Source organism: Bos grunniens, chromosome 5 (assembly GCF_055505025.1).
Source record: "Bos grunniens cultivar Pamir isolate PY7600 chromosome 5, Bosgru_T2T1.0, whole genome shotgun sequence".
Classification (NCBI taxonomy): domain Eukaryota; kingdom Metazoa; phylum Chordata; class Mammalia; order Artiodactyla; family Bovidae; genus Bos; species Bos grunniens.
In genome coordinates, this window is record NC_141169.1 from 117106176 (window position 1) to 117132609 (window position 26434).

Below are 26434 nucleotides of genomic sequence, written 5' to 3' on the forward strand. Positions count from 1 at the left end.
GCTTCAGCTTTGGCATCAGTCCTTTCAATGAATAGTCAGGACTGATTTCCTTTAGGATGGACTGGTTGGATATCCGTGCTGTCCAAGGGACTCTCAAGTCTTCGCCAGCACCACAGTCGGTCTCTCTGTCTCTGCAAAGTATGCCTGCGCCCATTGCAGAAACTGAGGGCACACCACGAGCACCTGCAGGCGGGGGCCACCAGAGTCTCAGCTCCGCCCGAGCCCTGCTTCTGCTTTACTGACGACGTCAAAGCCTTTGACTTTGGGCTCTGTTGTGCCTCTGTTGTGCTTCCACAACAAACTCTGGAAAATTCTTAGAGATGGCACTACCAGACCACCTGACCTGCCTCCTGAGAAATCTGTATGCAGGTTACGAAGGAACAGTTAGAACTGGACATGGAACAACAGACTGGTTCCAAATCGGGGAAGGAGTACGTCAAAGCTGTATATTGTCACTCTGCTTATTTAACTTCTATGCAGAGTACATCATGAGAAACACTGGGCTGGAGGAAGCACAAGCTGGAATCAAGATTGCCAGGAGAAATATCAATAACCTCAGAAATGGAGAGGACACCACCCTTATGGCAGAAAGTGAAGAACTAAAGAGCCTCTTGATGAAAGTGAAAGAGGAGAGTGAAAAACTTGGCTTAAAACTCAACATTCAGAAAACGAAGATCATGGCACCCAGTCCCATCACTTCATGGCAAATGGATGGGGAAACAGTGGAAACAGTGGCAGACTTTATTTTTGGGGCTCCAAAATCACTGCAGGTGGTGACTGCAGCCATGAAATTAGAAGATGCTTGCTCCTTGGAAGAAAAGTTATGACCAACTTAGACAGTAATTTAGAAAGCAGAGACATTACTTTGCCAAGAAAAGTCCATCTAGTCAAAGCTATGGTTTTTCCAGTAGTCATGTATGGAAGTGAGAGTTGGACTATAAAGAAAGCTGAGCGGTGAAGAATTGATGCTTTTGAACTGTGGTATTGGAGAAGACTCTTGAGAGTCCCTTGGACTGCAACGAGACCCAACCAGTCCATCCTAAAGGAAATCAGTCCTGACTATTCATTGAAAGGACTGATGCTGAAGTTGAAACTCCAATACTTTGGCCACCTGATTTGAAGAACTGACTCATTTGAAAAGATCCTGATGCTGGGAAAGATTGAAGGCGGGAGGAGAAGGGGAGACGACAGAGGATGAGATGGTTGGATGGCATCACCGACTCAATGGACATGAGTTTGAGTAAACTCCGGGAGTTGGCGGTGGACAGGGAGGCCTGGCGTGCTGCAGTCCATGAGGTCGAGAAGGGTTGGATACGACTAACTCGACCGCGCCTGAGCCAAAGGTGGGGGCGGGGCCTCCAGGGGGCGGGGCCTGCGGCTCCCGGGCCGTTGGTTTCGGGGCGGAACCTTCGCGCGGCGGGGGCGGGCGCGCGGGGGAAGGTTTTGCGGCCGCGCTGCGGCCGGCCTCCGTTGGAGTCGCGCCTGAGGGCGGCGCGGCGTTGATTTCTCCAGCTCCGCCTCCCATTCCGACTTCGACTTCGGCTTCGGCTCCGGCTCCGGCTCCGGCTCCGGCGCGCGCGCTGTCGCCCTCCCCGCAGACCGCCTTCAGCCAGGCGACCCCAGCGCGAGGCCGCCCGGAGCCCCCTGAGACTTGGACCCGCTGAGCCGGAGGAGGCGCCGTGGGGTGAGCTCACTGGCGGGGGGCGGCCCGGGGGTGCCGAGTGGAGAGAGGCCCCCTCGAGACCCTCAGGACCCGTCTCTGCCCCTCCAGATCCCCCGGCCACTCTCGGGATCCACGGCCGCCTGAAGGACCCCGACGAACCTCGGTGCCCAAGACCCACCCCCAACCCTTCTCTCAGGAACCCCAGCCCCGAAGACCCCCCGGGATCCGCCCCGGCCCCTCCAGACGCCCCTGGCCCCCGAGTCCCTGTTGGGGGTTGCCGGTCACCTCTTGTCCTACACTTTTCAGAGTCCTCGCCCGAAATCCTTCAGGACTCTACCCATCCAGACTCCCTGAGGCCCTGCCGCCGCTTCAGGGTCCCGGGACCCCCGAGGATCCTGAGTTCCAGAAACCTCCCCAGGTTCCTTCAGGACCCCAGCGACTGTCCCTGACTTTCCCTTCCCCAGGCCTTTTCAGAACCCCGCTGGGCCGTGAAGCTACCCCACCCCCCACCCCCCATGCCGTCTCTCCCTAGCCCCCCCCCCACCACCACCGTATTCCTAGACTGCCGTCCCCATCCTCCACCACCTGCCCTTGAGGTTCAGTTCCTTTTGGCACCCTGTCCACGCAGATCTGGAGTCTGGGCTTCTCAAACCTGCGGTCTGTGGACCCATCGGGCATCTGTGAAAGAGTTCCCGGGTTTTTGTAATTCTTAATGTAAAAGAAGTAGAGGTGTATAATGAGTCATCCGATGACCCTTTGTGGCCCGGCAGGGGCTGTAGCGCTTGCACTGTGTTGACTGTTGCACTGAGGCCAAAGCAGGACAGTGTTTAACTTTTAATGCTCTTTGCCGAGGCTCATATGGCCCCACAGAAGCACCTAGAGAACAGATGTGTTGTGGAGGGAGGCAGAGCTAAGTAGGTGAGGGGCTTGGGGTGGATCAAGATAAAGGTGGTGGTGGTTTAGTTGCTAAGTCGATTCTGACTCTTGGCAGCCCCCTGGACTAGCCCACCAGGCTCCTCTGTCTGTAGGATTTCCCAGGCAAGAGTAACCTGAGTGGGTGGCATTCCCTTCTCCAGGGGATTTTCCCCACCCAGGGGTCGAGCCTGAGTCTATTGCTTGGCAGGTGGGTTCTTTGCCACTGTGCCCCCAGGGAAGCCTCTGACTGGAGGAATAAGACCTTAATGAACAAGGTCCTCAAGCAGTTAGAATCTGAAATGGGAAGAATCCAGCTTTGTTTCCTGAGGCCCCATGCCCTTGGCCCTTTCCTGAATTACTGCTTTCACTGTCCCCCTGAGTGCGTTGTAGACCAGCTCAAAGCTGAAGGAAAGTGGGCGTTGATCAGTGCAAAAGGAGTGAGGGAGGTGTTTGGAGTAGGGGAGACCAGAATGGAGGAAATTGGGAAGCTTAGAGTGCGATGGGGAGGGGCAGGAAAGAGGTGGGCCAAGGGGGTCAGGACCAAAGCAGGAGGATCTGGGGCTTCCCCGGTGGCTCAGTGGTAAATCTGCCTGCAAGGCAGGAGACCCGGCTTCAGTCCTTTGGTCAGGAGGATCCCCTGGAGAAGGGAATGGCAACCAACTCCAGTGTTCTTGCCTGCAGAATTCCTTGGACAGAGGAGCCTGGCAGGCTGCAGTCCATGGGGTCACAGTCACACATGATTGAGGCAACTCAGCACAGCAGAGAGGATTTGGTACTGGAAAGGAGTAGGGAGCCATCGAGGGGTTTGAGGAGCAGAGTGAAGATAGATTTTGTGTTTTTGAACAGTCGCTGGGTCTGGTGCCGGAGAATTGGTTGGAGGGAGCAAGACCACGGGAAAGGTGGGAGGTGACCTGGACCAGGGTGTTGCCGGCGAGGACCTCACGCATGGCTGGCTTCATCAGGTCTAGACCCAAAGACCGGTCCTGCTCTTTGCAGTTTCAGCCCCCAGTTTTCTGCCTGGGGACTGGCGTTGGAAACTTGTTAGTCTTTTTAGAGGAGGTTTGGTCCTTCTGCCTATAGGTCACCTAGGACTTCATCAGGGTGACTGTCTGTTTGTTAGGGTGAGTCCAGCCTCCACGCAGGAGATGGACATGGGGCACAGTGGATGGGGGGGCAGGGAGGAGAGGCTGGGTCTCAGGAATGGAACCAGATTGCGGATTTGGTTTATTAGCTGGGCTTGGGGGTCCTGAGAGTTCAGATGTGTTGTGTCAGAAGCGTCACTTTGGAAACTGGGACTGGAGGGGCTGAAACCGGAAGCAGGGTAGCTGTCAGAAGTCTAGACAAGTTGAGAGGACCGCAAGATGTGGCAGAGAGTGTGGATTAGAGAGCGATTTAAAAGAGAAAGGCACATGACTTTTGTTTGTGGAGGTCTGGACTTGCGTGAGGGGCAGGGAGACTCTCCCAGTATGATAATAGAAGTCTCTGTGATGATAAAGATGTTCTGTGTTCGTGCCCTCCAGTAAACTCGACACATGGAGTTGCGTGGAGTTTAAGAACTTAAAATGAGACTAGTGTCACTGAGGAACTGAATTTAACTGTTATTTAATTTTAATTGAAAAAACCCAGGAAGAATACCCACTGCCTGCATGGGGTGTAGGGGAATCACACTGTCGTAGGCTTTGCTAGTTTAAATGTTAGCTTTTTTCATGTTCCAGCAACCCTGAGATATAAGATAAAGGAAATACACAGCTCAGAGGGGCGGAGTAACTGACCCCTATTTGAAGTCGTTCAGCCGGTACACTCAGTTGTCAGGACTGGACTCTGCGTGCTGGATCCTACTTCCTCCCGCAAAGAGCCTCAAGGTCTCTTTCCCTGGAGAGTGAAGTCCTCTCCAGAGGTGGCTTTGTTTCCTGGCTGAGCCCTCCTTATCTGTCTCTGCTAAAGTTAACACAGACAATTGCGTGATAAGCCACAGGCAGGGACCCAACAGAACTCTTGTGAGCTGGTTGTTTTCCCTGAGGCCGCTTCTTGCTGCCTCTCAATTTTCCTGATGGTGGCTGTTTCCTTCAGCATTCCTGGAGAATGAATGGAGCAAGGAAACAGGTGAACCTGTAGACCAGCCACGCTGTGTGGTTTGAAATTTGTAAAGTGGCAATGTTTGTTGTTCAGTCGTGTCCAACTCTTTGCAGCCCGCCAGGCTCCTCTGTCCATGGGAGTCTCCAGGCAAGAACACTGGAGTGGGTTGCCATTTCCTTCTCTGGAGGATCTTCCTGACCCAGGGATCCGACTAGAATCTCCTGCATTACAGGCAGATTTCTTTACCATCTGAGCCACCAAGGAAGCCCTGATATTTGTAAAGGTTTGATGGTAAAAAGAGCTACAGATTAGTGCCTTATATGAACTTCTGGGGGTCACAGTGGACCAGGTGGAGCCTGGGATAGTGGCAGGATTATGGGGCTTGGGCCAGGAGTGAGTATAGCTTGTCCCCTGACTTCCGGGGGGACCTTTACCAAGACACTGTCTCTCAGTCTCAATTTTCACATTTGTAAAGTAGGGTATTTGACATCCCAGAACCTTTAAGACTCCTCCAGCTCTGCAGTTCTATAATTTTAGATTTCACTGGAGGTTTACTTTCTATTAATAGAACATCTTTTATCCCTCTTGGGATGGGTAAATGCTGGTGGTTCAGCACGCCTTTAGCCTCTGTACCGGTACGTTTTTACCATTATTGGCTGATTATTGAGTAACATATCTCTTTGAGTTGTACAGCGTGTCATATCCGATGGACAGACTGTTGGCGAACACTTCAGCTGTTGGCAGCTAGTGTTTTCCTAGTAAAAGGGCAGGTGTATTTGTTTGCCGTCTGAGCTGCACTGATGTTTGGAGAAAGCTGGGACGACTGCATTTATCCTGGTGGTTGGCCTCTTGAAAGGATTTACCGTCAGCCTTGGCCAGGTGAGAGGTAATAAGAGCCACGTCACAGGGTCATGGGGAGCTTTGAATGAGATCGTGCTTGTAAGCGCTTAGTGTTTGCCCTCAGATCTAACAGGTGTAGAAGGTGTCAATAATTAGTGCTGCTTTTTGAACTAAACGGTGACCTGTACATTTTTCGTTAGCGGTGGGTTTTGTTGTTTTCTTGGTTTGAGCAGATGAGCCCAGGCTACTCTGGAGTTGCTTTCAAGAAGCAAACGGACACGTTTCAATCACTACAGAATAAGAATTTTTTTTCCGCTGCAGTTTATGTCGACTGAATAAAAAGCGTTTGGTTAAGTAGCGTGTTTTCAAATTGAGGTTTTGTATTTCCTGAAACTTGGGGGAAAAACAGCTCATCCTGGAGACCTCTCACTATGGCTAGGTCAAGCGGTCAAGTTTCACCAGAGTCCAGGTTAGATGAGTATGTAGTTGTGGGGAAGTAGTGTTAAAGTGAAAGCCTGCTGATGTGAGGGAGAGAAGCTGGCTGCCCTTGTGGCGACAGTGGTAGATAAACGTCTTCAGGTTAAGTGCCTTTCGGGTCCTTGGCTCGCTTAAAATCTTCAGGAGGAGCCAGTCAGTGATGGGGATGATGGCATTCCCTTTCGACAGGTTTGGAAACAGGTTCAGAGAGGGTGGTGCTTCTGGTCTCCAGACCCTGTTTTCTCCACTGTGGCCCTGGGCGTTTTGGTTTCAGGGCAGGCCTCTCCTTTGCGGTTCTGGAAGCTTGGTTTCTGTCCTTTTGCAGCTCGTTTTCAGCTCAGGTGAACCTAATTAGGCCAATCAAACTTGCCAGGAATAACCTGTCAGGCAGATTCCAGATAATCCATTAGTACTTGAAAACTTCCTCTTGTTGCCCAGTGACTTCTGCTTCTGTGGCCCCCTCCCAGGTCAGCTGGGGGAACCAGATTGCTGCGAAAAAGGCAGTCTGTGGGAGTCACATTAGACTGAAGGGCCTGGGGATGCTAACAGCCAGGTGAGGCAGGTGGTCTGCCAGCTGCTGACAGGAAGGGCTTGCTTGGTGGCTGGAGGCCTGCAGACCCGCCTGGGTGTAGTCACCGGGTTTTGCCTCCTGTAAGGACATTCCAGTCTTTAGGAACCACACAGGGCCTCAGCTGTCATTTCCAGGTCTCCTGTCCCCTGAGGGCAGCAGGCGTTGAAGTCACTCCTCAGCGTGGGTTCCTTGGATAACAGGAGCAAGCGGGGATGTTGAGCGTAAGAGCTTGCTGCGCTGCCTGTTCAGGCCTTCATCTGAATCAAGTTGTTAGTAGTCAAAGGGGCGTGACTTTTTCCCACAAATTCTGGGGGCATCTTATTCCATCGCCCTATGGATTGGGAACAAGAGTTGAAAGCCAACATTTAGAGATTTTCATGAATATTTGCGATGTTCCGTCCCTTGCTGTGTAAGAGGAATGTATTCTGAGTACATGTTTACCACATGCCCGCTTATCTCCGCTCCTTTATACTGCTCAAGAGCCATGTGATAATTCATTTATAGAAAGAAATTGACTTTTGCTAAGGATATTTTTCAGGATCCCACAGATTTGAAACTTCTATTACATGGTTTGCACTTGAGCGAAGGTGTAATTTGTCATAGAAAGTGATTTTAAGTTTTTTATTATGCTACTTGTAATAAAGGGCTTCCCTGGGGGCTCAGTGGTAAAGAATCTGCCTGCCAGTGTAGGAGACACAGTTCTGTCCCTGGGTCAGGAAGATCCCCTGGAGAATGGAATGGCAACCCACCCCACTATTCGTGGCTGGAGAATCCCGTAGATAGAAGAGCCTGGTGGGCTGCAGTCCATGGGGTCCCAGAGTCGGACACGACTGATCAACTAAAACAACAACTTGTAATAAAATACTGTTCTTGACAAGCATTTTCTCCCTCCCCCTCAAAACTGTGACTCGTTCACTCACTGATTCATGCTTTTTTTTCGTTTCTCTCTTTATCTTGGTACTCTTGTCTTCTGCCCGTCCCTCTCCTCTTTCTGGCGATGTATGGAGTGGGGTGTGCGGGAATGAGTGTTTGAGGGCTCAGCCCCTGGGCCAGGTTCAGCTGGACTCTGGCTGGCCCAGCTGGTGGTGCTCTCCACTGGTAGCTGTCCTGGAGGCTAGACCGGGTTGCACGAGGCTGAGTTCCACTCCAGGAGAGCAGGCTCCGGCGTCAGCGTGCTTGTCACATACCTGCTTGCTTGTTTGCCGACATCCCGTCGGCCAAAGAAGTCATATGACCAACCTGGCGTCAGTGCGAGGGGCTGACTGTACCAGGGCCAGGGGACCGGGGGCGCAGTGAGGCGAGGGTTAACCCTCCGGCACGTGGAGTTAGGGGCTGGGAAGCGGGGTTTGCTCTGCTAGCTCTAAGGAACTGGTGTGGTGTGTGTAGTTTGTTGCGTTTTGCGTTAGACTCAGATGATCATTTATTTAGGGTGGAACATAGGCATTCAACGAGTAAGGCAGTCTCTGACTACTCTGAAGTTCATTCATAAAATGCTCGTAATCTCAAATTTAAGCAGAAAATATCCTATTCAAAATTCTATTCATGACTTTGGCTAAAAAGGACAGGAACTGCTTATACAGATCTGTGTTGGGGCCAGATTTTGCTCTCAGAAAACGCTGTTAGGTCCTTGTAAAAAGGAGTGGGTTGCTGTGATGACTGGGCTTTGGGCCTGCAAACTGCGGTGACGACACGGTCACCAGGGGAACCGAGAGACGCGGCTTCTGAAAGGTCTCGGAGGCTTTTGTTACTGTCGTCGCCTGGAAGCTGATGGGTTTAGAGAATGGTGCTGGGGTTGGGGGTGGAGTGCCAGAGGCTCGCCGTCCTGTGGAGACTTCTAGGATCCGGGTACTCAGTGCTGCAGAGATCTCCTGCTTGGCCCTGGGTTTAGAAACAAGGCGAGACTGGGGTACTTTCTAGTCACTGTGGGGTTTGGCTCTGATAATCCTGCTGCTGAAAGAACAGGAAATGAGGTAATGTCTTTAAACATGCAGTGTTACAATGAACTGTGAATGTCTAAATATGGGCAGCTATGCAGTTCATCACTGCATAGTTATTGTGTTGAGATTTAATGTGATCGGGTACTTCCTGTGTTAGTGGGTGTGATCCTTAAAGGTAGCCGTCAGCGTTCGTGTCTGGAGGCTCATCTGCCTGGACGTGCTGGGGAGCTGGTTCCAGGCCTGCATCACCTCCTCCTCTAGGAGGAGGGCGAGGTCTGAGCACCTAAGCCAGCAGCCGGCCACCCAGGAGCACCAGCCCTCGCCTGTTACAGAAGCACTCAGTGCCCGCAGCGATGGTTTGTTCTCTAGGAAAACTTGGAAATCACTTCATTTTGGAGTTAAATCCAGTCCACAAAAGTGTAATTTGTTCACACTCTTTTGCAGAAGTGTACGTGTAGTATTTAGGTTTTCAGTTTGTACCTATGAGCATACATATAAAGGAGCATCAAAAGCAGCTGAACAATGATCGAAAGAATGAGAGAGATTTCTAAAGCTCTTCACAGTGGCGAGAGTTTAGGGCATGTGACTTCTGCAGTCTGGGTACTGTCTAGAATATTAGACAATATTCTAAACTGTCGTGTAGAGCAGGGTGAGATAAAAGACTCCATCCCAGGTGGCGATGTGGCGTAGGTTCATCAGCCGGTGAGGGTCTCATATTGACTCCTCTCATAGGATGGAGCGGAAAGGACCCTGAGCTCCCTCCTGAGGGAGGAGGTTGGAAAGCCTTTGCGGTGCCCGAGCTCTCTGACTCGAGTTTAAGTCCAGAGTACTTTTCCTCTGAGAGGTTCCCGAGCTTGCAGAACTTGGTCTGTTAGCAACGTTTCCTGTTGTGTAGCTGTTTACACTGAGGATTGGTGAAGAGCTAGGCCAGTCACTGAAATCGCCAGGCTGGGGCCCAAGGTCACCTATACTTGGGATTATCAGGCACAGTAGGAAAGCTCAGTATTTCTCCTTTCCTGAGAAAATATCTAGTGGCGAAAACAAAAACGGACCGAGCTGACCTCCGACGACTCGGGAGGAGTTAGGGCCCAGCAGCGCCCGGGCACGGGGGCGGGTGCCAGGGGGCAGTGCTGAGCTCGCCGGCAGGCCCGCCCCAGCATCTAGGGAAGGCCCCTGGCGCCCTCTCCCCCGGGCTGGGGGTCGGGGCGGGGGGAGGGATGCCCACAGGACCCTACACAGGCCTGTGTCCATTTCAGGGGATATTCTTATGATCCTCTTTAAAGTCTAAGGATGCTCCTAGACTAGTTAAGCCTTGTTTCCTTGAAAATCATTTTCAGTGACCCAGTTCTGAATGAGGAGGGAGGAGAAAAGATTACACATGTGGAAAGGTGGTTTTCGGTTAGTGCTAGTTGGGCTTTGCCCAGCAGGCGCTTAGGCGTTCTGCTGACCACTTTTCTGGAGAGCATTTTGGCAGCATGTGCTGAGATATTTTACAGGGTTCATATGCTGCAGCTCAGCAATTCTGCTTGTCAGAAATCTCTCCTAAATAAATCATTTCAAAGTAGATAAAAGCTTTGTGTGCAAAGGTGGTTGTCATAGAGCTCCAGTGATGTCCTGCCTTGGCGGGGAACTGGGAGAGGGGGTGGTGGATGAAGTGCCTGATGGCCTCGCAGTAGGATAGAAATTCACGCATGTTGCTGTAACACTTGTATTTATGAACAGTTTTTTTTTCTTATTTTTTTCCCTTTAGTTTTTTCTCTTTATGAATAGTTTTGAGTAACATAAAGAAATGCTTTTATTAAAATGCATGAAAAAGTAAGATATGACCTATGGTCTCGAACGATCTAAACATGTTAAAGTAAAAAATCTAGAGGGAACTATACAAATGCTAACAGTCAGTGCTTGTAGGTGGTAGCATTATGGGTGTTTTAATCTTTATTTTTCTGTGTATTTCCTTCTTTACAGTAAATATTAGGTATAGAATTGGTGGAGGCAATATGATTCTGGAAAGGTGGTAGAATATGGAGATTGGCAATAGAGACAGACCTAGCTGGTTTGAGAGTCCTGTTTTATGTAAATTAAGAGTTGACCTTGGACTCAGACTATTCCTTTGGACTGGGTTTCAGTGTGTCCAGGCGGAGACCTGGTGTCTTGGAAGACTTGTTGGCGTGTCCTGGAATGTCTCAGTAAACCTCTCGGTGCCTCCGAGAGCGAGGGTCATCCTGGGGACCTGTGTGGCTTGCTTTGTTGTCCTCTGGCGTGTCTTCCCTCCTGTGATAAGCCCCTGGTGTCCGTGTCCCCAGAAGTGGTCCTGGAGCAGAGTGGTGAAGGAACAATGCAAAGCCCCGGCCCTTGGCCGTTGCGCCGCCTCCTTCTCCTGCGCTCCCTTTCCTGTCTTCTCCCTCCAGAGTTGGGCTTCGGGGCGCCTGGCCTCATAAGTCACAGGATTAGGAGTGGGGGCTTAGGAACCGTTTTGGATTGTGTTTTTGTATGTGATGCTGCTGCTGCTGCTAAGTCGCTTCAGTCCTGTCCGACTCTGTGCGACCCCATAGACGGCAGCCTGCCAGGCTCCTCCATCCCTGGGATTCTCCAGGCAAGAACACTGGAGTGGGTTGCAATTTCCTTCTCCAGTGCATGAAAGTGAAAAGTGAAAGTGAAGTCGCTCAGTTGTGTCCGACTCCTAGCAACCCCATGGACTGTAGCCTACCAGGCTCCTCCATCCATGGGATTTTCCAGGCAAGAGTACTGGAGTGGGGTGCCATTGCCTTCTCCAATTTTGTATGTGATGGTTTTCAGTAATTCTGATTTAGAGAGAGCTCTGGGACCTTTGATTTTAATTCCAGCCTCATCTCTCTTCCAGGGTACTGATGAAGGGACTTTCATCTGGGAAGTAGAAGTTGCCTCTGAATCTCTTTAGGACTCACAGATGGATTCAGTGGAAAAGACAACAAATAGAAGTGAACAAAAATCAAGGTAAATGACGTCGACTGCACCTTCACACCGGTGTACAGCCCCCACCGCAAATCTCCTCGTGTGTTACTTAGTACTTAGCGGCTTACCGCGGGGGCCAGTAACACTGGGTCGGGAGATGGCCTCAGGGGCCTTTGCATCAATGTAAGAAGCGTCCCAGGAGACAGCTCTCCTCCTGCCCGAGGGGCCGCTGTCACCTGGCCGCCGCACCAAGCAGCAGGGCATCAGAGGCTCACCTCTAGGCTGGAGGTGTCGTGCTTTGCAGGAAAGAAATCTCTGACGATAAATGGGCAGATGGTGCCTCCGTGAAGTAACGCAGGAGGAAGTGCTTGCCGGGGAGTGGGTCGTGGAGGACCTGCATTTTGCCAGGGATTTTCTTTCCTGTCCCTGTAACCAGGGATCGTTTATCATCACAGTTTGTATTTACAAGCTCTTGGCAGTCTTAAAGGAATTTAAATTGCTGAGCTTCTTTGTTTACACACACGTATCACTCTCATCAACATCCCGGGGACTCGAGATGGACAAGACAGTCCCCACGTCCCTCACGGAATGAGGATGGAGCCAGGGAGAGGGACGCACAGAAAGGGAGATGAACATGAAGAGCAGCGCACAGGCTCGTCCTGTGGTTAGTGTGGCGGCGCAAGGCGTGTGTCCAGCGCGGGCTATGTTGGACCCGCCCCCTCACGGATGCTCGTGGGCTCCAGTGTCGCCCTTGCGGTAGCTGTGCTCCCTGCTGGCTTTCATTCTTCCCCTCCCTTGTTTTTAAGCAGAAAGTTTTTAAAAAGCCTCATCCGGAAACAGCCCCAGGAGCTGCTCCTGGTCATTGGGACTGGCGTCAGCGCGGCAGTTGCCCCGGGGATCCCTGCCCTGTGTTCCTGGAGGAGCTGCATCGAGGCCGTGATCGAGGCCGCCGAGCAGCTGGAGGTGCTGCACCCCGGAGACGTGGCCGAGTTCCGCAGAAAGGTGACCAAGGACGGGGACCTGCTGGTGGTCGCCCATGACCTCATCCGGAAGATGTCCCCGGTAAGTGCTTTCCAGGTCAGTGCTTCCGGACTCTCTGGGGCAGCTTGGCTCAGGGCCAGGCTGGTAAACCGGGAGTCCGGGGCTTAAATGTCTCCACAAGTTGGGCTCACGAGCCAGTAGTCCTTCAGTTCATCAGAATAGCGTCCCTTTAAATGGGGGTCCCAGGCACCGTGTGGGCCCTGAAGACAGTCCACGTCAGATAGAGCCTGGTGAGGGAGCTCGTCCCAGGGAGGTCAGCGGGCTGCTCTGGGGACCGGCCCAGTGACCTCGTCCTGGTGCAGTGTGGGGCGTGGCCGCCAGCTCTCCTTGGGCCTAAGCAGGCCACCCTCGACTCCTCACACGACAGGTGCATCCCCAGAGTGTCACTGAGAGGACAGAGCATCTTTGTCTCCTCAGGAAAGGACCCAGCAAGGAAGGGAGGTTGGCGTAGGGGCGCGCGCTCGCTGAGTGGTGCCTGGAGCCAGTTGGGCTGGTGCAGAAGGGGGAGGTCCCACAGGGCGCGGCCGGGTCATCCCGAACAGGCTGCCCTCAGAGTGGAGGACGTGGCCGGGGCCCGGTGTCCGAGGAGTGTTTCTTCCACGTCTGAAGAAGTGTAGCCGTTGTCTCCTTTGGGGCGGACAGATATAGGAAGATTCACAGAGGAGAAAAGCTAGTACCCAGAGAAAGTGCGCGGCTTGACTCCGATGGCATTTACGTTCTCACGTGAAAACCTGGGATGGGCACAGGCTGCCCTGCTGCCCGCCTGTGCGGCCTCCACCTCGTGCCCAAGGCTGGCTGCCCGACTCCTGCCTAAGTGACGTCAGCGTTCCGGCGGAGGGGAGGGGAGAAGGGCCGTGCGTCCTTCCTTGCGGGGTCTGACGTGCCACAGGCCAGTCACGTCGCGGCATCAGCCAGAATTTGCCCTGTGGCCGTAGGTGGCTTTACCAGAGTCTGGGAAGTGCTTCAGCTGGGTGATGGTGCCAGGTGTGGGTGCGGTGATAAACGCGGGGCAGCTCACATCATGGGCGGGTGGCTCCTGCTGGTTTGAGTAAAGCAGCTTCTGCGTCCATTTATGTATTGTCTAGGGCTGCGTTCATGCTTTCGGACAGCCGAGTACCGGCCGCAGAGCTCCTCACCCGCAGAGCCCAAAGTAGTCTGCCGTCCCGGGGCCCCTCGGCAGGGAGAGGGGCAGGGCTGCTGGGCCGGGGCAGGGCCGGGGGGCTGTGGGCGGGCCTGGGGCCTCGGGCGAGGGCGTCCCCTCAGAGAGGGGCAGGTCTGATGCAAGGTTCATTAAGGGAGATGAGTGTTTGGGGCTTTCTCCTTTCTACTCCTTTGTGATTTTTGAGCACTTCCATAAAGAGTTAAAGTAAGGCCAGTCAGAGAGGTGGTGTTCTCCCGTGATCAGCTGGTTGGGAGCAGGGACGTGGAATGAGTGGGGAGTCGGTTTTCTTGGGGGTGGAGTTCTGCCTGGGGATTCCAGTGGAGCCGGGAAGGGCCGGGAAGTTGCAGGCGTTTTCAGGAGTAACTTCAGGTCATGACACCCTGTGGAGTCTGAGCTGCGCGGTGGGATAGGCCAACGGGGGAGTGAGAGATGGGGTTAGTGGTGGTGGGTCCTGGTGGGGCGAAGCCTCCTGGGAGCCGGGGTGCTGAGTCGGGCAGGTGGAGGACTTCTGGAAAGAGGCTGGCTGTTGATCCTGCTATGGTTCGGGGTGTGGAGGTCCCCGGAGGAGGTGACGGAGGCATGCAGACACTGTGGTGCAGGAAAGGTCGCTGGGCGTGAACCCACGTGCGCTGCGACACGTGCAGCTGAGAGACACGGCAGTGAGCGGGGTCCGCCAGGTCCTCACCGATCAGAAGTGAGGTGCCAGGGACGTGGAAGCCGGTTCTCAGGGGAGAAGGAGGGGAACACTCACACAAGAGCGTGGAGGAGTGGGGCTCCCTGAGGGCAGGCCTGTGGAAACGGGGGCGGGGATCAGAGCGTCTGGCAGCGGGAGCCCGAGCTGGGGGACCGGCACAGTCTGGAGGGCGGTGGGTCCTGTGGATGCTCGTGCATGCATGCCGCAGGCCCGGGCTGGCTGGGGCGCCCTGAGGTCATGCGGGCCTCCTCGCCCAGCACCCCAAACTGTTCTTCAGGGGTCCGCGCGCCTCCCCGTCCTGCCCGGCGGCTCCACCGAGCAGCTCTGCTCACGGCCCCCCGACCTGCGCGCTGCATCCCGGGCCTGTCCCGCTCCTGGTCCTGGGGGCTCTGCAGCACCGGCAGCGTGATACACTGTCCCTCACCGGATGCCCGCCGCCAGCCTGGGCCCCTGTGGCTCCCGAGGAGGGAGAGCCCAGGCCTCCCTGAAGTCTGTGGGGCCCACAGGGTGTCGTTCCGGGTCACCCGTCTGACCCCACCTGTGCCAGGCGCCCTCGCTCGGGCTCATCCCTGCTGGGCGTGCCCTCTCCAGAGCCACCTCTTCCTCGGCTCTGGGGTCAAAGTCCTGTATCAGTGGGCCTCCTGATGCTCTTTGACCTGGCCACCTTCTCCCCCACAGGGCTGAGCCCCTCTTCTCTGCTTTGCTTTGATAGCATTGATTGCTGTTGACATTTCACTAGCATATTGGCACAGTCTCCCTCCTCCAGAGTTTTAATAAACTCTATGAGGTCAGCAGTTTTCTTTCTTCTGTAAAAAAGACTACTGTGTTTCTTGTTGTTCAGTGGCTCAGTTGTGTCCGACTCTTTGCTACCCCATGGACTGTAGCACGCCAGGCCTCCCTGTCCATCACCAACTCCCGGAGTTTGCTCAAACTCATGTCCATCAAGTTGGTGATGCCATCCAACCATCTCATCCTCTGTCGTCCCCTTCTCTTCCCACCTTCAATCTTTCCCAGCATCAGCGTCTTTTTCAGTGAGTCAGCTCTTCACATCAGGTGGCCAGAGTATTGGAGTTTCAGCTTCAGCATCAGTCCTTCCAATGAATATTCAAGGTTGATCTCCTTTAGGATGGACTGGTTGGATCTCCTTGCAGTCCAAGGAACTCTCAAGAGGCTTCTCCAGCTCCACAGTTTGAAGGCATCAGATGTCTCTCTGGCACCTAGACTATTCTCTCATGCCTGGGGGCTCGGTGGTGGTGGAGAGACAACGTCTTGTAACCCCGGTCCTCCTCTCTGCAGCGCACGGGCGACGCCAAGCCCAACTTCTTCCAGGACTGCCTGATGGAGGTCTTCGATGACCTGGAGCGGCACATCCAGAACCCGCTGGTGCTGCAGTCCATCCTGAGCCTGATGGAGCGGGGCACCATGGTCCTCACCACCAACTACGACAACCTGCTGGAGATCTTCGGGCAGCAGCAGAGCAAGCCCATGGAGTCGCTGGACCTGAAGGACAAGACCAAGGTGCGGGGCGGGGCGCCCGAGTGAGTTGTGCTGCCGTGGCGATGCGCGTCAAGGCTGGGCGCCCGAGTGAGTCGTGTGCTGCCGTGGCGATGCGAGTAAAGTCTGGGTGCCCGAGTGAGTCGTGTGCTGCCGTGGCGATGCGCGTCAAGTCTGTACGTGCAGTTTTTCCTTTACTCCCATACTGTGAGTGTTTCCCTGTCACGAAGCCGTCTTCAGAAGCGTGGTTTTACATGGAATTTCATTACGAGATGAGGTTATCATTATTGTGAGCGTATTGCCACAATTATAAGCAATGCTACACTGGAAACTCTTACCCTTTCTTATAAGTTCCTAGAAAAATGTTAGGGTCAGAGTATGGTTGTGTTAAAGACAGATGATACAAATTACCTGAGTGTTCTGCAGAAGGGTTCCCCGCTTACACAGCGCAGCTGTGAGAGGGTCATCCATCTTCCTGATCTTGCTAGCCTGTGGCGCTGCTAAAAACCCAACTCCGTGCATTTCTCCCATTGGATACGGGCGCCCATTTTATGCTTTTATTTCTGTTATTACTGAGGTTGATTCATCGTATCAGCTGTGTTTCCGGTGTGCGTGTGTGTGCCTGTGGGTTTACACCATCCCTGCCTGCTCCTCCCTCACTGCAAGGGTCGCGGGGTTGGTCCCAGCCCCACTCCTCACACAGGGCCCCCAAGGGCCCCCGGGCTGACGCCTCGTGCTGGGGCTCCAGTTTGCACCCTCCCCCGAATCGTTAGTGGCCCGCTCCACATCTGAGCCACACGCTCCCGTCCCCACGTCTGAGCCACGCGCTCCCGTCCCCACGTCTGAGCCATGCGCTCCCGTCCATGGGGCTGCTCACTGTGGTCCCTGGAGCTTCTAGAAATGAGCTGCAGGTGGCAGGGAGCCCGCTCTGGTGCCTCTGCCCGCTAGTGTCGGTTGGTCTGCAGGGGTCAGTTTCACGCACTGACGGGCAGGTCCCCGGTGTGAAGATAAAAGGCATGTACATGACGTGCAGCTTCTCTAGGACCTTCCTTCTGTATCTTGACATGAAGCCAGGAGAGAGCTCCTTGATGACTTATTTGTTCTGTATGTATATATATTTCAGGGGGTAAAATCAGTGTATGCCTAACAGTAATGAAAATATAACATGTGATTTAGAACAGAAAGCTTTCATAATCTCCCTGAAGTCATCAGTCTTAGCCGTTTGTTATTATATAAAATGTTAAAGGTATTTTCTGTGTAACCGTCTTGGTCTCTAAATGGATAAGTTCTTTTTAATACAGCAGAATGAGACAAAACGAGCCCTAACAGCTGAATTTCTCTTAGGTTTAAAGAGATACTAATACATCAAAGCATCTCTCTTACTTACACGTCAAGGTGGGTTTGAGAAACCACGAGTCTCTCCAGGTGCCCCTCTCAGTCTCTGCTTCCCGTGTCCGCTTGTGCTTCCCAGGTCCTGCAGTGGGCACGGGGGAACGTCAGGTATGGGGTCCTTCACATCCACGGCTTGTACACCGACCCCTGCGGGATGGTGTTGGATCCTTCGGGATATAAAGACGTCACTCAAGACCCAGAGGTCATGGTACGCCCTCCCTGACGTGGCCCTGCTTGTGCCCCTGGGGCTGTGCGGGGGCCTCCAGCCGTGGGTGGACTGAGCAGGGTCCAGGCCTCCTGCCCCTCGGGCACCTTGAACAGAGGCTCCATGAACTCGAGCGAGCCTCTTGCCCCGGGACATGGCTCCATTTCCTGAGGGCGACTTGCAGGCCCGCCACCGTCGATACACTCTCCTCCCGCCGCCCCTTCTGCTCCTCTTCTCTGTCCATCCATGCACCTCCTTTCCTTTCCCTACTTAGCAGTCTCTTTCCAAACCTCGTTTTCGAATTTCATTCTCTGCAAGGCTTTTTTGATGTCATAGACAAAACGAGGGGTGGCGAAACTGCCTCGTGTCTTTCTGTGAACTCACTTTTTATGCACTTAGAAGCCAAGGGGGTCCTCAGTGACTCGCTCTGGAGCTCACAGTCTGGCTGCTGTCCCCGGGCACGGGGTGGTGACAAGTGTTGGGCTGGGCCCCTCTGCTGCCTTGGCATGGCCGTGGGCGGGCAGGGGCAGTCCTGGCCGACACGGAGCCTCTCTGGGTGTCTGGGTCGGTGATGTGCCGACCTGCCTGTGCTCCTGCCTGACCCTCTGTGCCCACCCTCGGGGGACCATCACTGCCCCCCCCCCCCCACCGAGCTCCCCTGCCCTCACTCCACAAACCAGGCCCTCCCCTCGGAGTTCCCATCCTCCATTCGTTGAGACAGGTCAGTTCCAGGGATTAGGTGTGTGCACATAACTGAAAAAAAAATTCCATCTCCTTATCGTATGTTTTGAACATTCTAAACTGTGTGTGATTCTGGAGGATTTGAACTGAGAGGCTGCGCTGGCTGCAGGGGTGGGGTGGGCGGAGTGGGCAGCACACCGCCGCCCAGGGGCCTGGCCGACACCCTGGCTCCCAGGATGAGGCCCCCTCCCTTCCCCCTGCCTCCCTCACTTTGTTCCTCTGCGGCTCTCTCTCGGGCAAGGCCCGCCAGGGAGCAGCGGCGATTCAGTGTCGCACACAGGTGGCTTGGCACCGGGAGGGCTCGCTCACGGTCGGCGAGCCCAGTCTCCCGTCGGTGCTTTCACAGGAAGTTCTCCAGAGCCTGTACCGCACCAAGTCCTTCCTGTTCGTGGGCTGCGGGGAGACGCTGCGCGACCAGATCTTCCAGGCCCTCTTCCTGTACTCGGTGCCGAACAAGGTGGACCTGGAGCACTACATGCTGGTGCTCAAGGAGGGCGAGGACCATTTCTTCAAGCACCAGGCAGACATGCTTCTGCACGGCATCAAGGTCGTGTCCTACGGGGACTGCTTCGACTACTTTCCAGGGTACGTGCAAGACCTCGCCACTCAGATCTGCAAACAGCGAAGTCCAGGTACGGCTTTTCTGGTTTGTTTGTTTGCTTTTTCACTTTTCGATGTGTAAAACCAATAGGATTCTTCCATTTTCCCCCTTTTTATAGACATAAATTACATGCCACAAAATAAATAAAATTGAGAAATAATTTTACCTGCCGTTAGATTCACCAGTCTTCTATCTTTAAAAAACTGTTTCTGTGTACTTAAAAATAGAAGACTGGGGTTATTGGCTTGGTAGTCATAGTCTGTACATTGAGTTTTTTAGTTAAAGTGTGCGTATAGTTGTACACGTCTATTCCTGTTTCAGATGACATGCCCTGCTTCAGATTACCTTAACCGAGAAAGACAGCTGCCCCCCAGCTCCGCCAGCTGTGCCCCTGACAACCTGCAGCTGTCTCACACCTTAATCCCGTCACGCTGCACGTTAAACAGTTACAGCCGCTGCAGCACAGAACAGTTCCACAAAGACTTTCTTTCTTTTTTCAAATAACGTCTTTTCCCTGTTCTGCTGAAGGCAGCACCCCTTTTAAGTAATTCTCCTCGGCCCTCCTCTGGAGAGCCGATCATCTCCCAGGAGTTGTCACGATACGTGAGCGCTGGTTCAGCTGGTCTTCTTGCCATCAGGGCAGCTCGCTTGGAGTTTGTATCATAAAACATGGATGACAGCAGACCTGGAGAGGTCTGTGTGGGCTCGCATGTGCTTCTAATAGGAGACCAGACAGTCCCCCACAGGTGGTGGAAGCGGGTTAACCACAGAGCTGCCTGGGCATGACCAGCTATGAACTCGAGAGAACTCGAAGATCACGCGAACACGATGCACGGATGATCTGGCAGCTTAGTTTCTTCCCACTAGGCCTTTTTGGAATTGATAGTAATTAGCAAAACGGGCCAATTTAAGTTGAATTTCCATTAATGACAGTGTCACTAGGGTGGCGGTCTTTACTGAGAAGAGCCGGGAGCTGACACTTGCCATGTCGCACGTTGCCGTGACTTATATGTCCTTGACCTTATTTCATTTTTAGTCACAGTATCCACTGCTCCTGGGCTTCCCTGGTGACTCCATGGTAGAGAATCTACGTGCCAGTGCGGGAGTGTGGGTGTGATCCCTGGGTCAGGAAGATCTCCTGGAGAAGGAAATGGCAAGCCACTCCAGTACTCTTGCCTGGGAAATCCTATGGACAGAGGAATCTTGCAGGGTACAGTCGCTTGGGTTGCAAAGTCAGACAGGACTGAGCACCTAAACAACAAATCCACTGCTACTAAGTAGATGATTTTAGAGCTGCTGAGAAGCTCAGAGAGGCAACTCAGCTGCCCAGGTGTTTTGAAGCTGGACTGGGGCCCTGGACGGACAGCAGAGTCGGACGTGCCCTCGGGGCGCCCCACACAGGCCCGCCTGCCGACGCAGGTGGGGCTGGCAGTGGCTTCTGCCTCCCCGCCCCCGCTACCTCCAAGCACCTCGCCTGGGGCTCCCTCCCGCGTGTGTCTTTCTTGGCAGGGGACTCCTGTCCCCATTCAGGCCCCTTTCCCAGACCCTAGCAGCTGAGTGGCTTTGACAGGCGCCAGGGGCTGAAGGTCGTTTGGACTTAGAATCTGTGACTGTGTCTTTAAGCACATGTGTGGGTACAGCCTTGAGGTGTTTCTCCCGTTGGGTGCAAGAGGTGGACTGGTGACAGCTGGGAGGGGGCAGCTGTGATGGTGCCCGGCTGGCGCGGGGGCGTCGCACATCGTGGGTTCAGCCCTCACGTCGGCCCTGGGTGGAGAGGAGGGTCAGGAGTCAGCCCCAGCTGCCCCACGTGGTGAGCGCACCTCAGGCTGGGCAGGGCCCCCAGCTCAGAGCCAGCCTCGCCCAGCTCCACCATGGCCTGAGGAGGGAGAGCTGTCAAGCGGCTTCTGCTCACTGTTTTCCTTTCTTCTCCAGATGCCGATCGAGTGGACAGCACCACGTTGTTGGGTAAAGCAGATCTTGATTTTCACCAGCCTGGTTTTTCTTTATACATTCTTATCCTCACTTATAAAATAATCAGAGAAGTGTTTCTCACATTAAATACTTAGCCCGTGTTGTGTCAGGACAGCCCCGCTCCGAGAGGACGAATAGCAGCCCCTTCATGAGGGTCCCTGCCACCATGAAGGGGTTAAAAAGACAGCCCTGCACCTGCGGTCAGCTCTGTCAGACTGGGGCCACCTGCTGGCGCCAGGAGTACTGTCCTGTCCGAGAGCCAGAGGCCCCGGGACTGGAGAGTCTATTTGTATCATGCCATTTGGTCCGCGATGTATTATTAAATTTTTGACTCATCCTCTTCAGACATTTTAATTGCAACGGTTCTGAGTGTTCATGTAGATTTTTCTATTTATTTACTACTTGTTGGAAATGTGAATACGCTTCTTACAGGGCTCAGCTCTGCCCGTTTATGAATTGCCAGTCTATGACTGAACTCGGTGTGCCCCGGCGTTCACCCCGGGTGAATTTTGTGCCAGGCTGCCCCACCTTGGTCAGTCAGTGGGGTTAGAAGGGGCTTCTCTCCGGTCAGTGGAGCAGGGGCCTTGCAGCCGTGGGCTCCTTGCCCGTCTCAGCAGGGCCACACATGGAAACTGGTTAGTGCTGGACGGCTTTGGTTTAGGAATTATTAAACAGTTACACTCAGCTTTCCGTTTCTAACTTATTTCTGTGTGAAAGGACCCATTTGTTTTAGTTGCTTTCTCTTGATTCCCAGAACCATACTTCTCTTGAAAAAAGCAGTAGCTTGATAAACATCTGTATCTAACCACAGGGATTAGTTGGTCAGTGCTTCACTAAAATCAGATTTACAAACTGGGTCCTTGGAGGGTGAATTCTAGAATAGATAAGTGGTTTTTAAATAAAAATCTTCAATTGAAGTATAGTTGTGGTACAATATTACATAAGTTACAGGCGTACAATATAGTGAATTCACATTTTTTAAGTTTAACTCCATTTATAGTTTTAAAATACTGGCTGTATCTGGTGTCGTACATACATCCCTAGAGCTTACTTTACACCTAACCCTTAATCCTCTGCTCCTGTACTGTCCTTCCCTCCCCACTCCCCACTAGTAACCACTGCTTTTTCCTTTGTATCTGTGAATCTGATTTGCGGTTGTATTACTAGTTATATTTTCCTAAATTCCATGTGATTTTCTACAGTACTTGTCTGACTTACTTTACTTAGCATAATGCCCTCGAAGCCCATCCATGTTGCTGCAAATAGCAGTTTTCTTTTTTATGGCTGAGCAGCATTCCATTTTATATATACGTGTGCACACACACACACCATTCTCTTATCTTCATATGTTGACATTCACTTGCTTCCGTGTCGTGGCAGCTGACATCCTGCTGCGGTGAACACTACGGTGCGTGCATCTTTTCTCATTAAGAGTTTTGGGTGGTTGTTTTGGGTATTTACCCAGGAGGGAGACTGCTGGATCGAATGGCAGTCCTGTTTTTCGTTTTTGAGAAAGCGTGATAGTTTTCCACAGTGGCTGCACTAGCTTGATTCCCACCAGCTGTGTACGAGGTTCCCGTTTCTCTACATCCTTGCCAGTATTTGTTATTCATGTTCTTTTCGATGATAACCACTCTTAGATAAGCTTTTTAATAAAAGTTTTCATCTTTCAGGGAATGCATGCCAGGACTGTGCAAAGAGGAAGTTAGAAGAAAACGGAATTGAAGTTTCAAAGAAACTCAGACAGTCAGATACAGGTAGGCGGCCTCTCCTTTCTGGGCCACTGCAGGTCGGCCTTGCTTGGAGGTGTTGGCAGTCACCGTGCGGTGCGTCCCTTGGCTCTGGGGGGGAAGGGGCGATGCGTATCTTGTTCCAGCTGCCCAGGGAGACCCACTTTAAACATCTTCTAAGTTAGCGTGTTTCTAAAGAAAAACCCGAGGGAAGTACACGAAGGGTATGGTCAGCCCAGGGAGTTTTCACAAAGTGAATGAATCCACCCGTGTAGTCACCTCCTGCTCAAATGAAACATTGCCAAGAGCCTGCCCACCCCACTCTCCTCCCTTTTGTAGTCACCCGCTCAGCACTCAGGGGTGGCCACTCTCCTGATTTATGCCCCTTAGTGTCCAGCCCTCCGGGACAGTCTTTCCCTGCACACTTTGCTGCTGCTGTTTCCCCATGTCTGGGGCTCCTCAGTCACCTGCTGGTGTGTACGAGAGTGGCCTGGGTGACTGTTCACATCAGTCGTGGGGAAGCTGCTGCTGCACGTGCACAGCTCTCCCCCTGCCGGGCCGACCTCTGAGTGGTGGTGTGTGTGTCTGTTGGGCAGCAGAGCATACTGGCTGGTGGGCTTTGCTCAAGAGCGCTGGGCAAGCCAGCCGGTGGGCTCCTTGGGGATGCCACGCCCACACCAGCAGCCTCCTTGCTAGACGGCTCTGTCCGAGTCGAGAACGCGGTCTAGTCTTCCTTACAGAAAGCTTTGTCCCGCTGTGTGTGGGTGAGACCCAGGTTCATCCTCTCAGAGCTGCAGGCAGCCCCGTCATGCACACACGCTGACCTGCTAGTCCGCAGGCTCCCGCTGGATATGTTGAAATTGCCCCTCCTCTAGCCCACTAAGAAGGGGAGTGGCCTTCCTATTCCTGGGTTGAAATTTCCACAGAGCTTTGCAAAACTAATGTCATAACTGATTTTGTCCTCTGATGGTATTTATAAGTCAGAAAGCCATTTTTAGACAGTAGCCACTGTTTCCGTTTTGGAGGTATTTTCAAAGTCTTTAGCACATAAGAAAATTGTAAAGTTTCTGAAACAGAAATCCCATTGCAAAGACTTTTTTAAGATCAACTTTAATGTGGTATTCCTTTTTGTTGAAACAGATGACGCTGGAGGGTCTTGAAATCTTTTAAAACCAATAAAAGCTGCAACTTGAAAACCAGCCTTCTGTAACCACAGTGCCATCCCCAACGAGGACAAATGTTAGAGAACTCCACACAGGCTCTCTCGATCCTAAACCATCGAATACCCCGAGAGCCATGCGGGTATGTGCCCGCGGAAGCTGGGGGAGGGAGTCCACTGTGCTGAAGTGCTCGCGAGGTGGCGCGCGCACACAGCAGGCGTCCTGTGTGAGGACTGAGGAGACCGCTGCCTCGGGGACCAGAGCGGTGGGCGGGGACATTCCTGGTGTTCCCAGCTCCCGCGTGACGCGCCTTTGTCAGGCGGTCTTTTTCCTCTAATACAAGGGGGAGAGTAGACTGTCCAGGCAACAGTAGTTGCCAAAGAGAAAATAAGACACTAGACACTTAAATTTTATAATTTTTGTGTGGAAACATGTTACTGTAGAAAAAAAAAATTAGATGTTATATTGTTAACTACTGAAGAATGAATGGATACTGGAGGCGCTGAGTCAATGAGTGAGCGTGGTGTTTAAAGAGCACCTACATCTGTGGGGCTTCTTTGGAGTTCTGTAATCTTACTTACTTTGTTTTTTAAAGAAGGGCAAATCTACTTACTACTAAGAAGTGAAGTCTCCAAGAGGCAGAAGCCATTTTCAAAAGCACAGGACATCGTCCAGGTGCGTCATGTTACAGATAACTGACAAATCCTAAGTCGAGCACAAGACCAAGTTTTAAACTTAAATACCAAGCTCTCCTAGCCTTTATTCTATGGGGTAAGGTCCCTTTCTGCTCTTCTCTCTTTAAACTCCTCTCCCCACGGCCCATATTCACGGATTTGCACAGTGAAGACTTGACAGAGACTTGTCAGAACACTATAAACGTCAGGGCTCACGCGGGGCGGACAGCGCGCCATTTGGCAGGCTGTGGACTTGTGCCCACCGAGCTGCTCTATGACCCTGGCACTGGCCCTGCGTGGCTTCTGTGTCGAGGCTCCCATGTTAGAGCTCCCCACAGGTTAGAGAAAGGGAACAACAGGAAACAGGAGCTTGGGGTGTGTAGGGAGTGAGAGGGAGCCAGAGAGCTCCTCAAGACCTTCGTTTCCTTCTTTTTTGAAGCATGGAAAACAAATCTTTTATGTTACTCTGGTCAGAAATAAAATTTTATCTTCAACTCCGTTTGCTTGTCTTCTCTTTAGTTATGACACAAGGTGGTATCATGTATTTAATGAGAATTTTTACCTTGAATTGTCACTCAATTGTGAAATTGATTACTTGGAATATTTAAGTGTTTTTTGAAACGCAAACATCTTAAGTTGGCTTTTAAAAAATTGATGCATTTACAGAATGCAACCAGGGCAACATATATGAAAGTTGGTCAGACACAGGGTACAGCAATGTGGGGCTGCCCTGGTGGCTCAGTGGTAATGACCTGCCAGTGCAGGAGCTGCGGATTCGATCCCTGGGTCGGGGAGACCTCCTGGAGAAGGAAGTGGCTACCCACTCCAGTGTTCTTGCCTGGAGAATCCCATGGACAGAGAAGCCTGGTGGGCTAGTCTATGGGGTCAAAAAGAGTTGGACATGACTTAGCCATTGAGCACGCAGCAATATTAAAGCATAGAAATAACATGAAACAGGATATAAAACTGGAGAAGGGAGAGCCGGCTCAGGATAAGCTTTGAGCGCCACACTGAGAATCAGGCCGCCTTATTATAATGAATCAATGTATCTATAGTCAGTTCTTCTGTGATTCTTACTTTAAAATGAAAATTTATCCCTGCATGATTGATATATAAGAAGCAATCTAAGCATAACTTGGGCTTCCCTGGTGGCTCAGCGGTAAAGTCCACCAGCGGTGCAGGAGCTGCAGGGGACTCTGGTTTACCCCCTGGGTCGGGACGGTCCCCTGGAAGAGGGCGTGGCACCCCCTCCAGTATTCTCACCTGGAGAATCCCATGGACAGAGGAGCCTGGCGGGCTGCAGTCCACTGGGCCAAGGAGACACGGCTAAAGCGACTTAGCACACCTGCACACAAGTACAACTCACTCATAATTTCATCTCTGAGAAAGAGTGGGTCAGGGAGTAACGAAGTATGGCTTTGTTTGCTGCCTCAAGCTAGAAACGTTTTTACATTTTGTACTAACTATTAAGTGTGTGTAAACCCAGCTATTTATTAAGCTCCTGTCTCTTTATTTGGGGGGGGGGCGCTGTTTCCCATCACCCTGAGGTTCTCACTGTGTACTTCTGCGTGGCATGAGGGTTTCAGGAGTACGGGTATACTGTGTTACAGCAGAACAGTGATGTACTCTGAAGGGTCAGTGACACTCCATGAGCCACGTTATGGGAGAATAGCCCAGGCAGAGACCAGGGTCTACACTGAGCTCATGTGGCACCAAAGGGGCAGTTCAGTGTTACGGTGCTGTCTTTCAAGGGAGAAGGCGGTGGTCTAGGTGATACTACCACCACTGAAAAAGGAACAGAGGACAAGTACAGTGGCACCTGCTAGCTCCAGTTCTTGGGGACCAGCTGATGGAGAACAGAAAGCAAGTGTTTTGTGACTTTACTTTTTAGGCACGGAGTGCATTTTGTTTACCTGAAATAATGTTCAAAAGTGATTCCATTACTTTAGGAGGCCACTCCTTGGTTAAATGGCGCTTGGGCCCAAAGCAGCCTTCAATACAAGACCACCGGCCACCAGTACCTTAGAACTGTTTAATTCCATTTTTAAATGGAAATGAAGTACTATTATTGAAAACTGCAACTTTCTTTCCTATCCCTGACAGTGCACAGAGGGTCCGCTGTATCCTTGGGCTGCATATCTGTGGACTCAGCCAAACCT

The 26434-nt window shown here is 52.5% G+C and overlaps 1 protein-coding gene across 28 annotated transcripts; it reads left to right on the forward strand.

Moving 5' to 3' along the window:
- The first annotated feature begins 1469 nt into the window (after positions 1–1469).
- SIRAL2 (SIR2 antiphage like 2) lies at positions 1470–24769 on the forward strand. 28 transcript variants are annotated; one of them, XM_086403247.1, is made up of 9 exons: positions 1470–1684; positions 11340–11452; positions 12217–12472; positions 15604–15825; positions 17273–17401; positions 18420–18771; positions 20673–20705; positions 22385–22468; positions 23582–24769. In XM_086403247.1, exons 2-9 carry the CDS (start codon positions 11406–11408, stop codon positions 23599–23601), a joined length of 1143 nt encoding a protein of 380 aa, XP_086259373.1. In that variant the 5' UTR covers positions 1470–1684; positions 11340–11405; the 3' UTR covers positions 23602–24769. The 28 variants fall into 28 exon arrangements, with proteins under 28 accessions (XP_086259373.1, XP_086259387.1, XP_086259381.1 ...); XM_086403261.1 differs by having other exon boundaries at positions 18420–18724; XM_086403255.1 differs by having other exon boundaries at positions 18486–18771.
- The last annotated feature ends 1665 nt before the right edge of the window (positions 24770–26434 follow it).

Coding starts and splice junctions, on each gene's coding strand:
- SIRAL2 (XM_086403247.1), top strand. CDS start 11,406: ATGGATTCAGTGGAAAAGACAACAAATAGAAGTGAACAAAAATCAAG. Junction 12,473..15,603: donor TCATCCGGAAGATGTCCCCG/GTAAGTGCTTTC, acceptor TCCTCTCTGCAG/CGCACGGGCGACGCCAAGCC. Junction 20,706..22,384: donor GGACAGCACCACGTTGTTGG/GTAAAGCAGATC, acceptor TTCATCTTTCAG/GGAATGCATGCCAGGACTGT.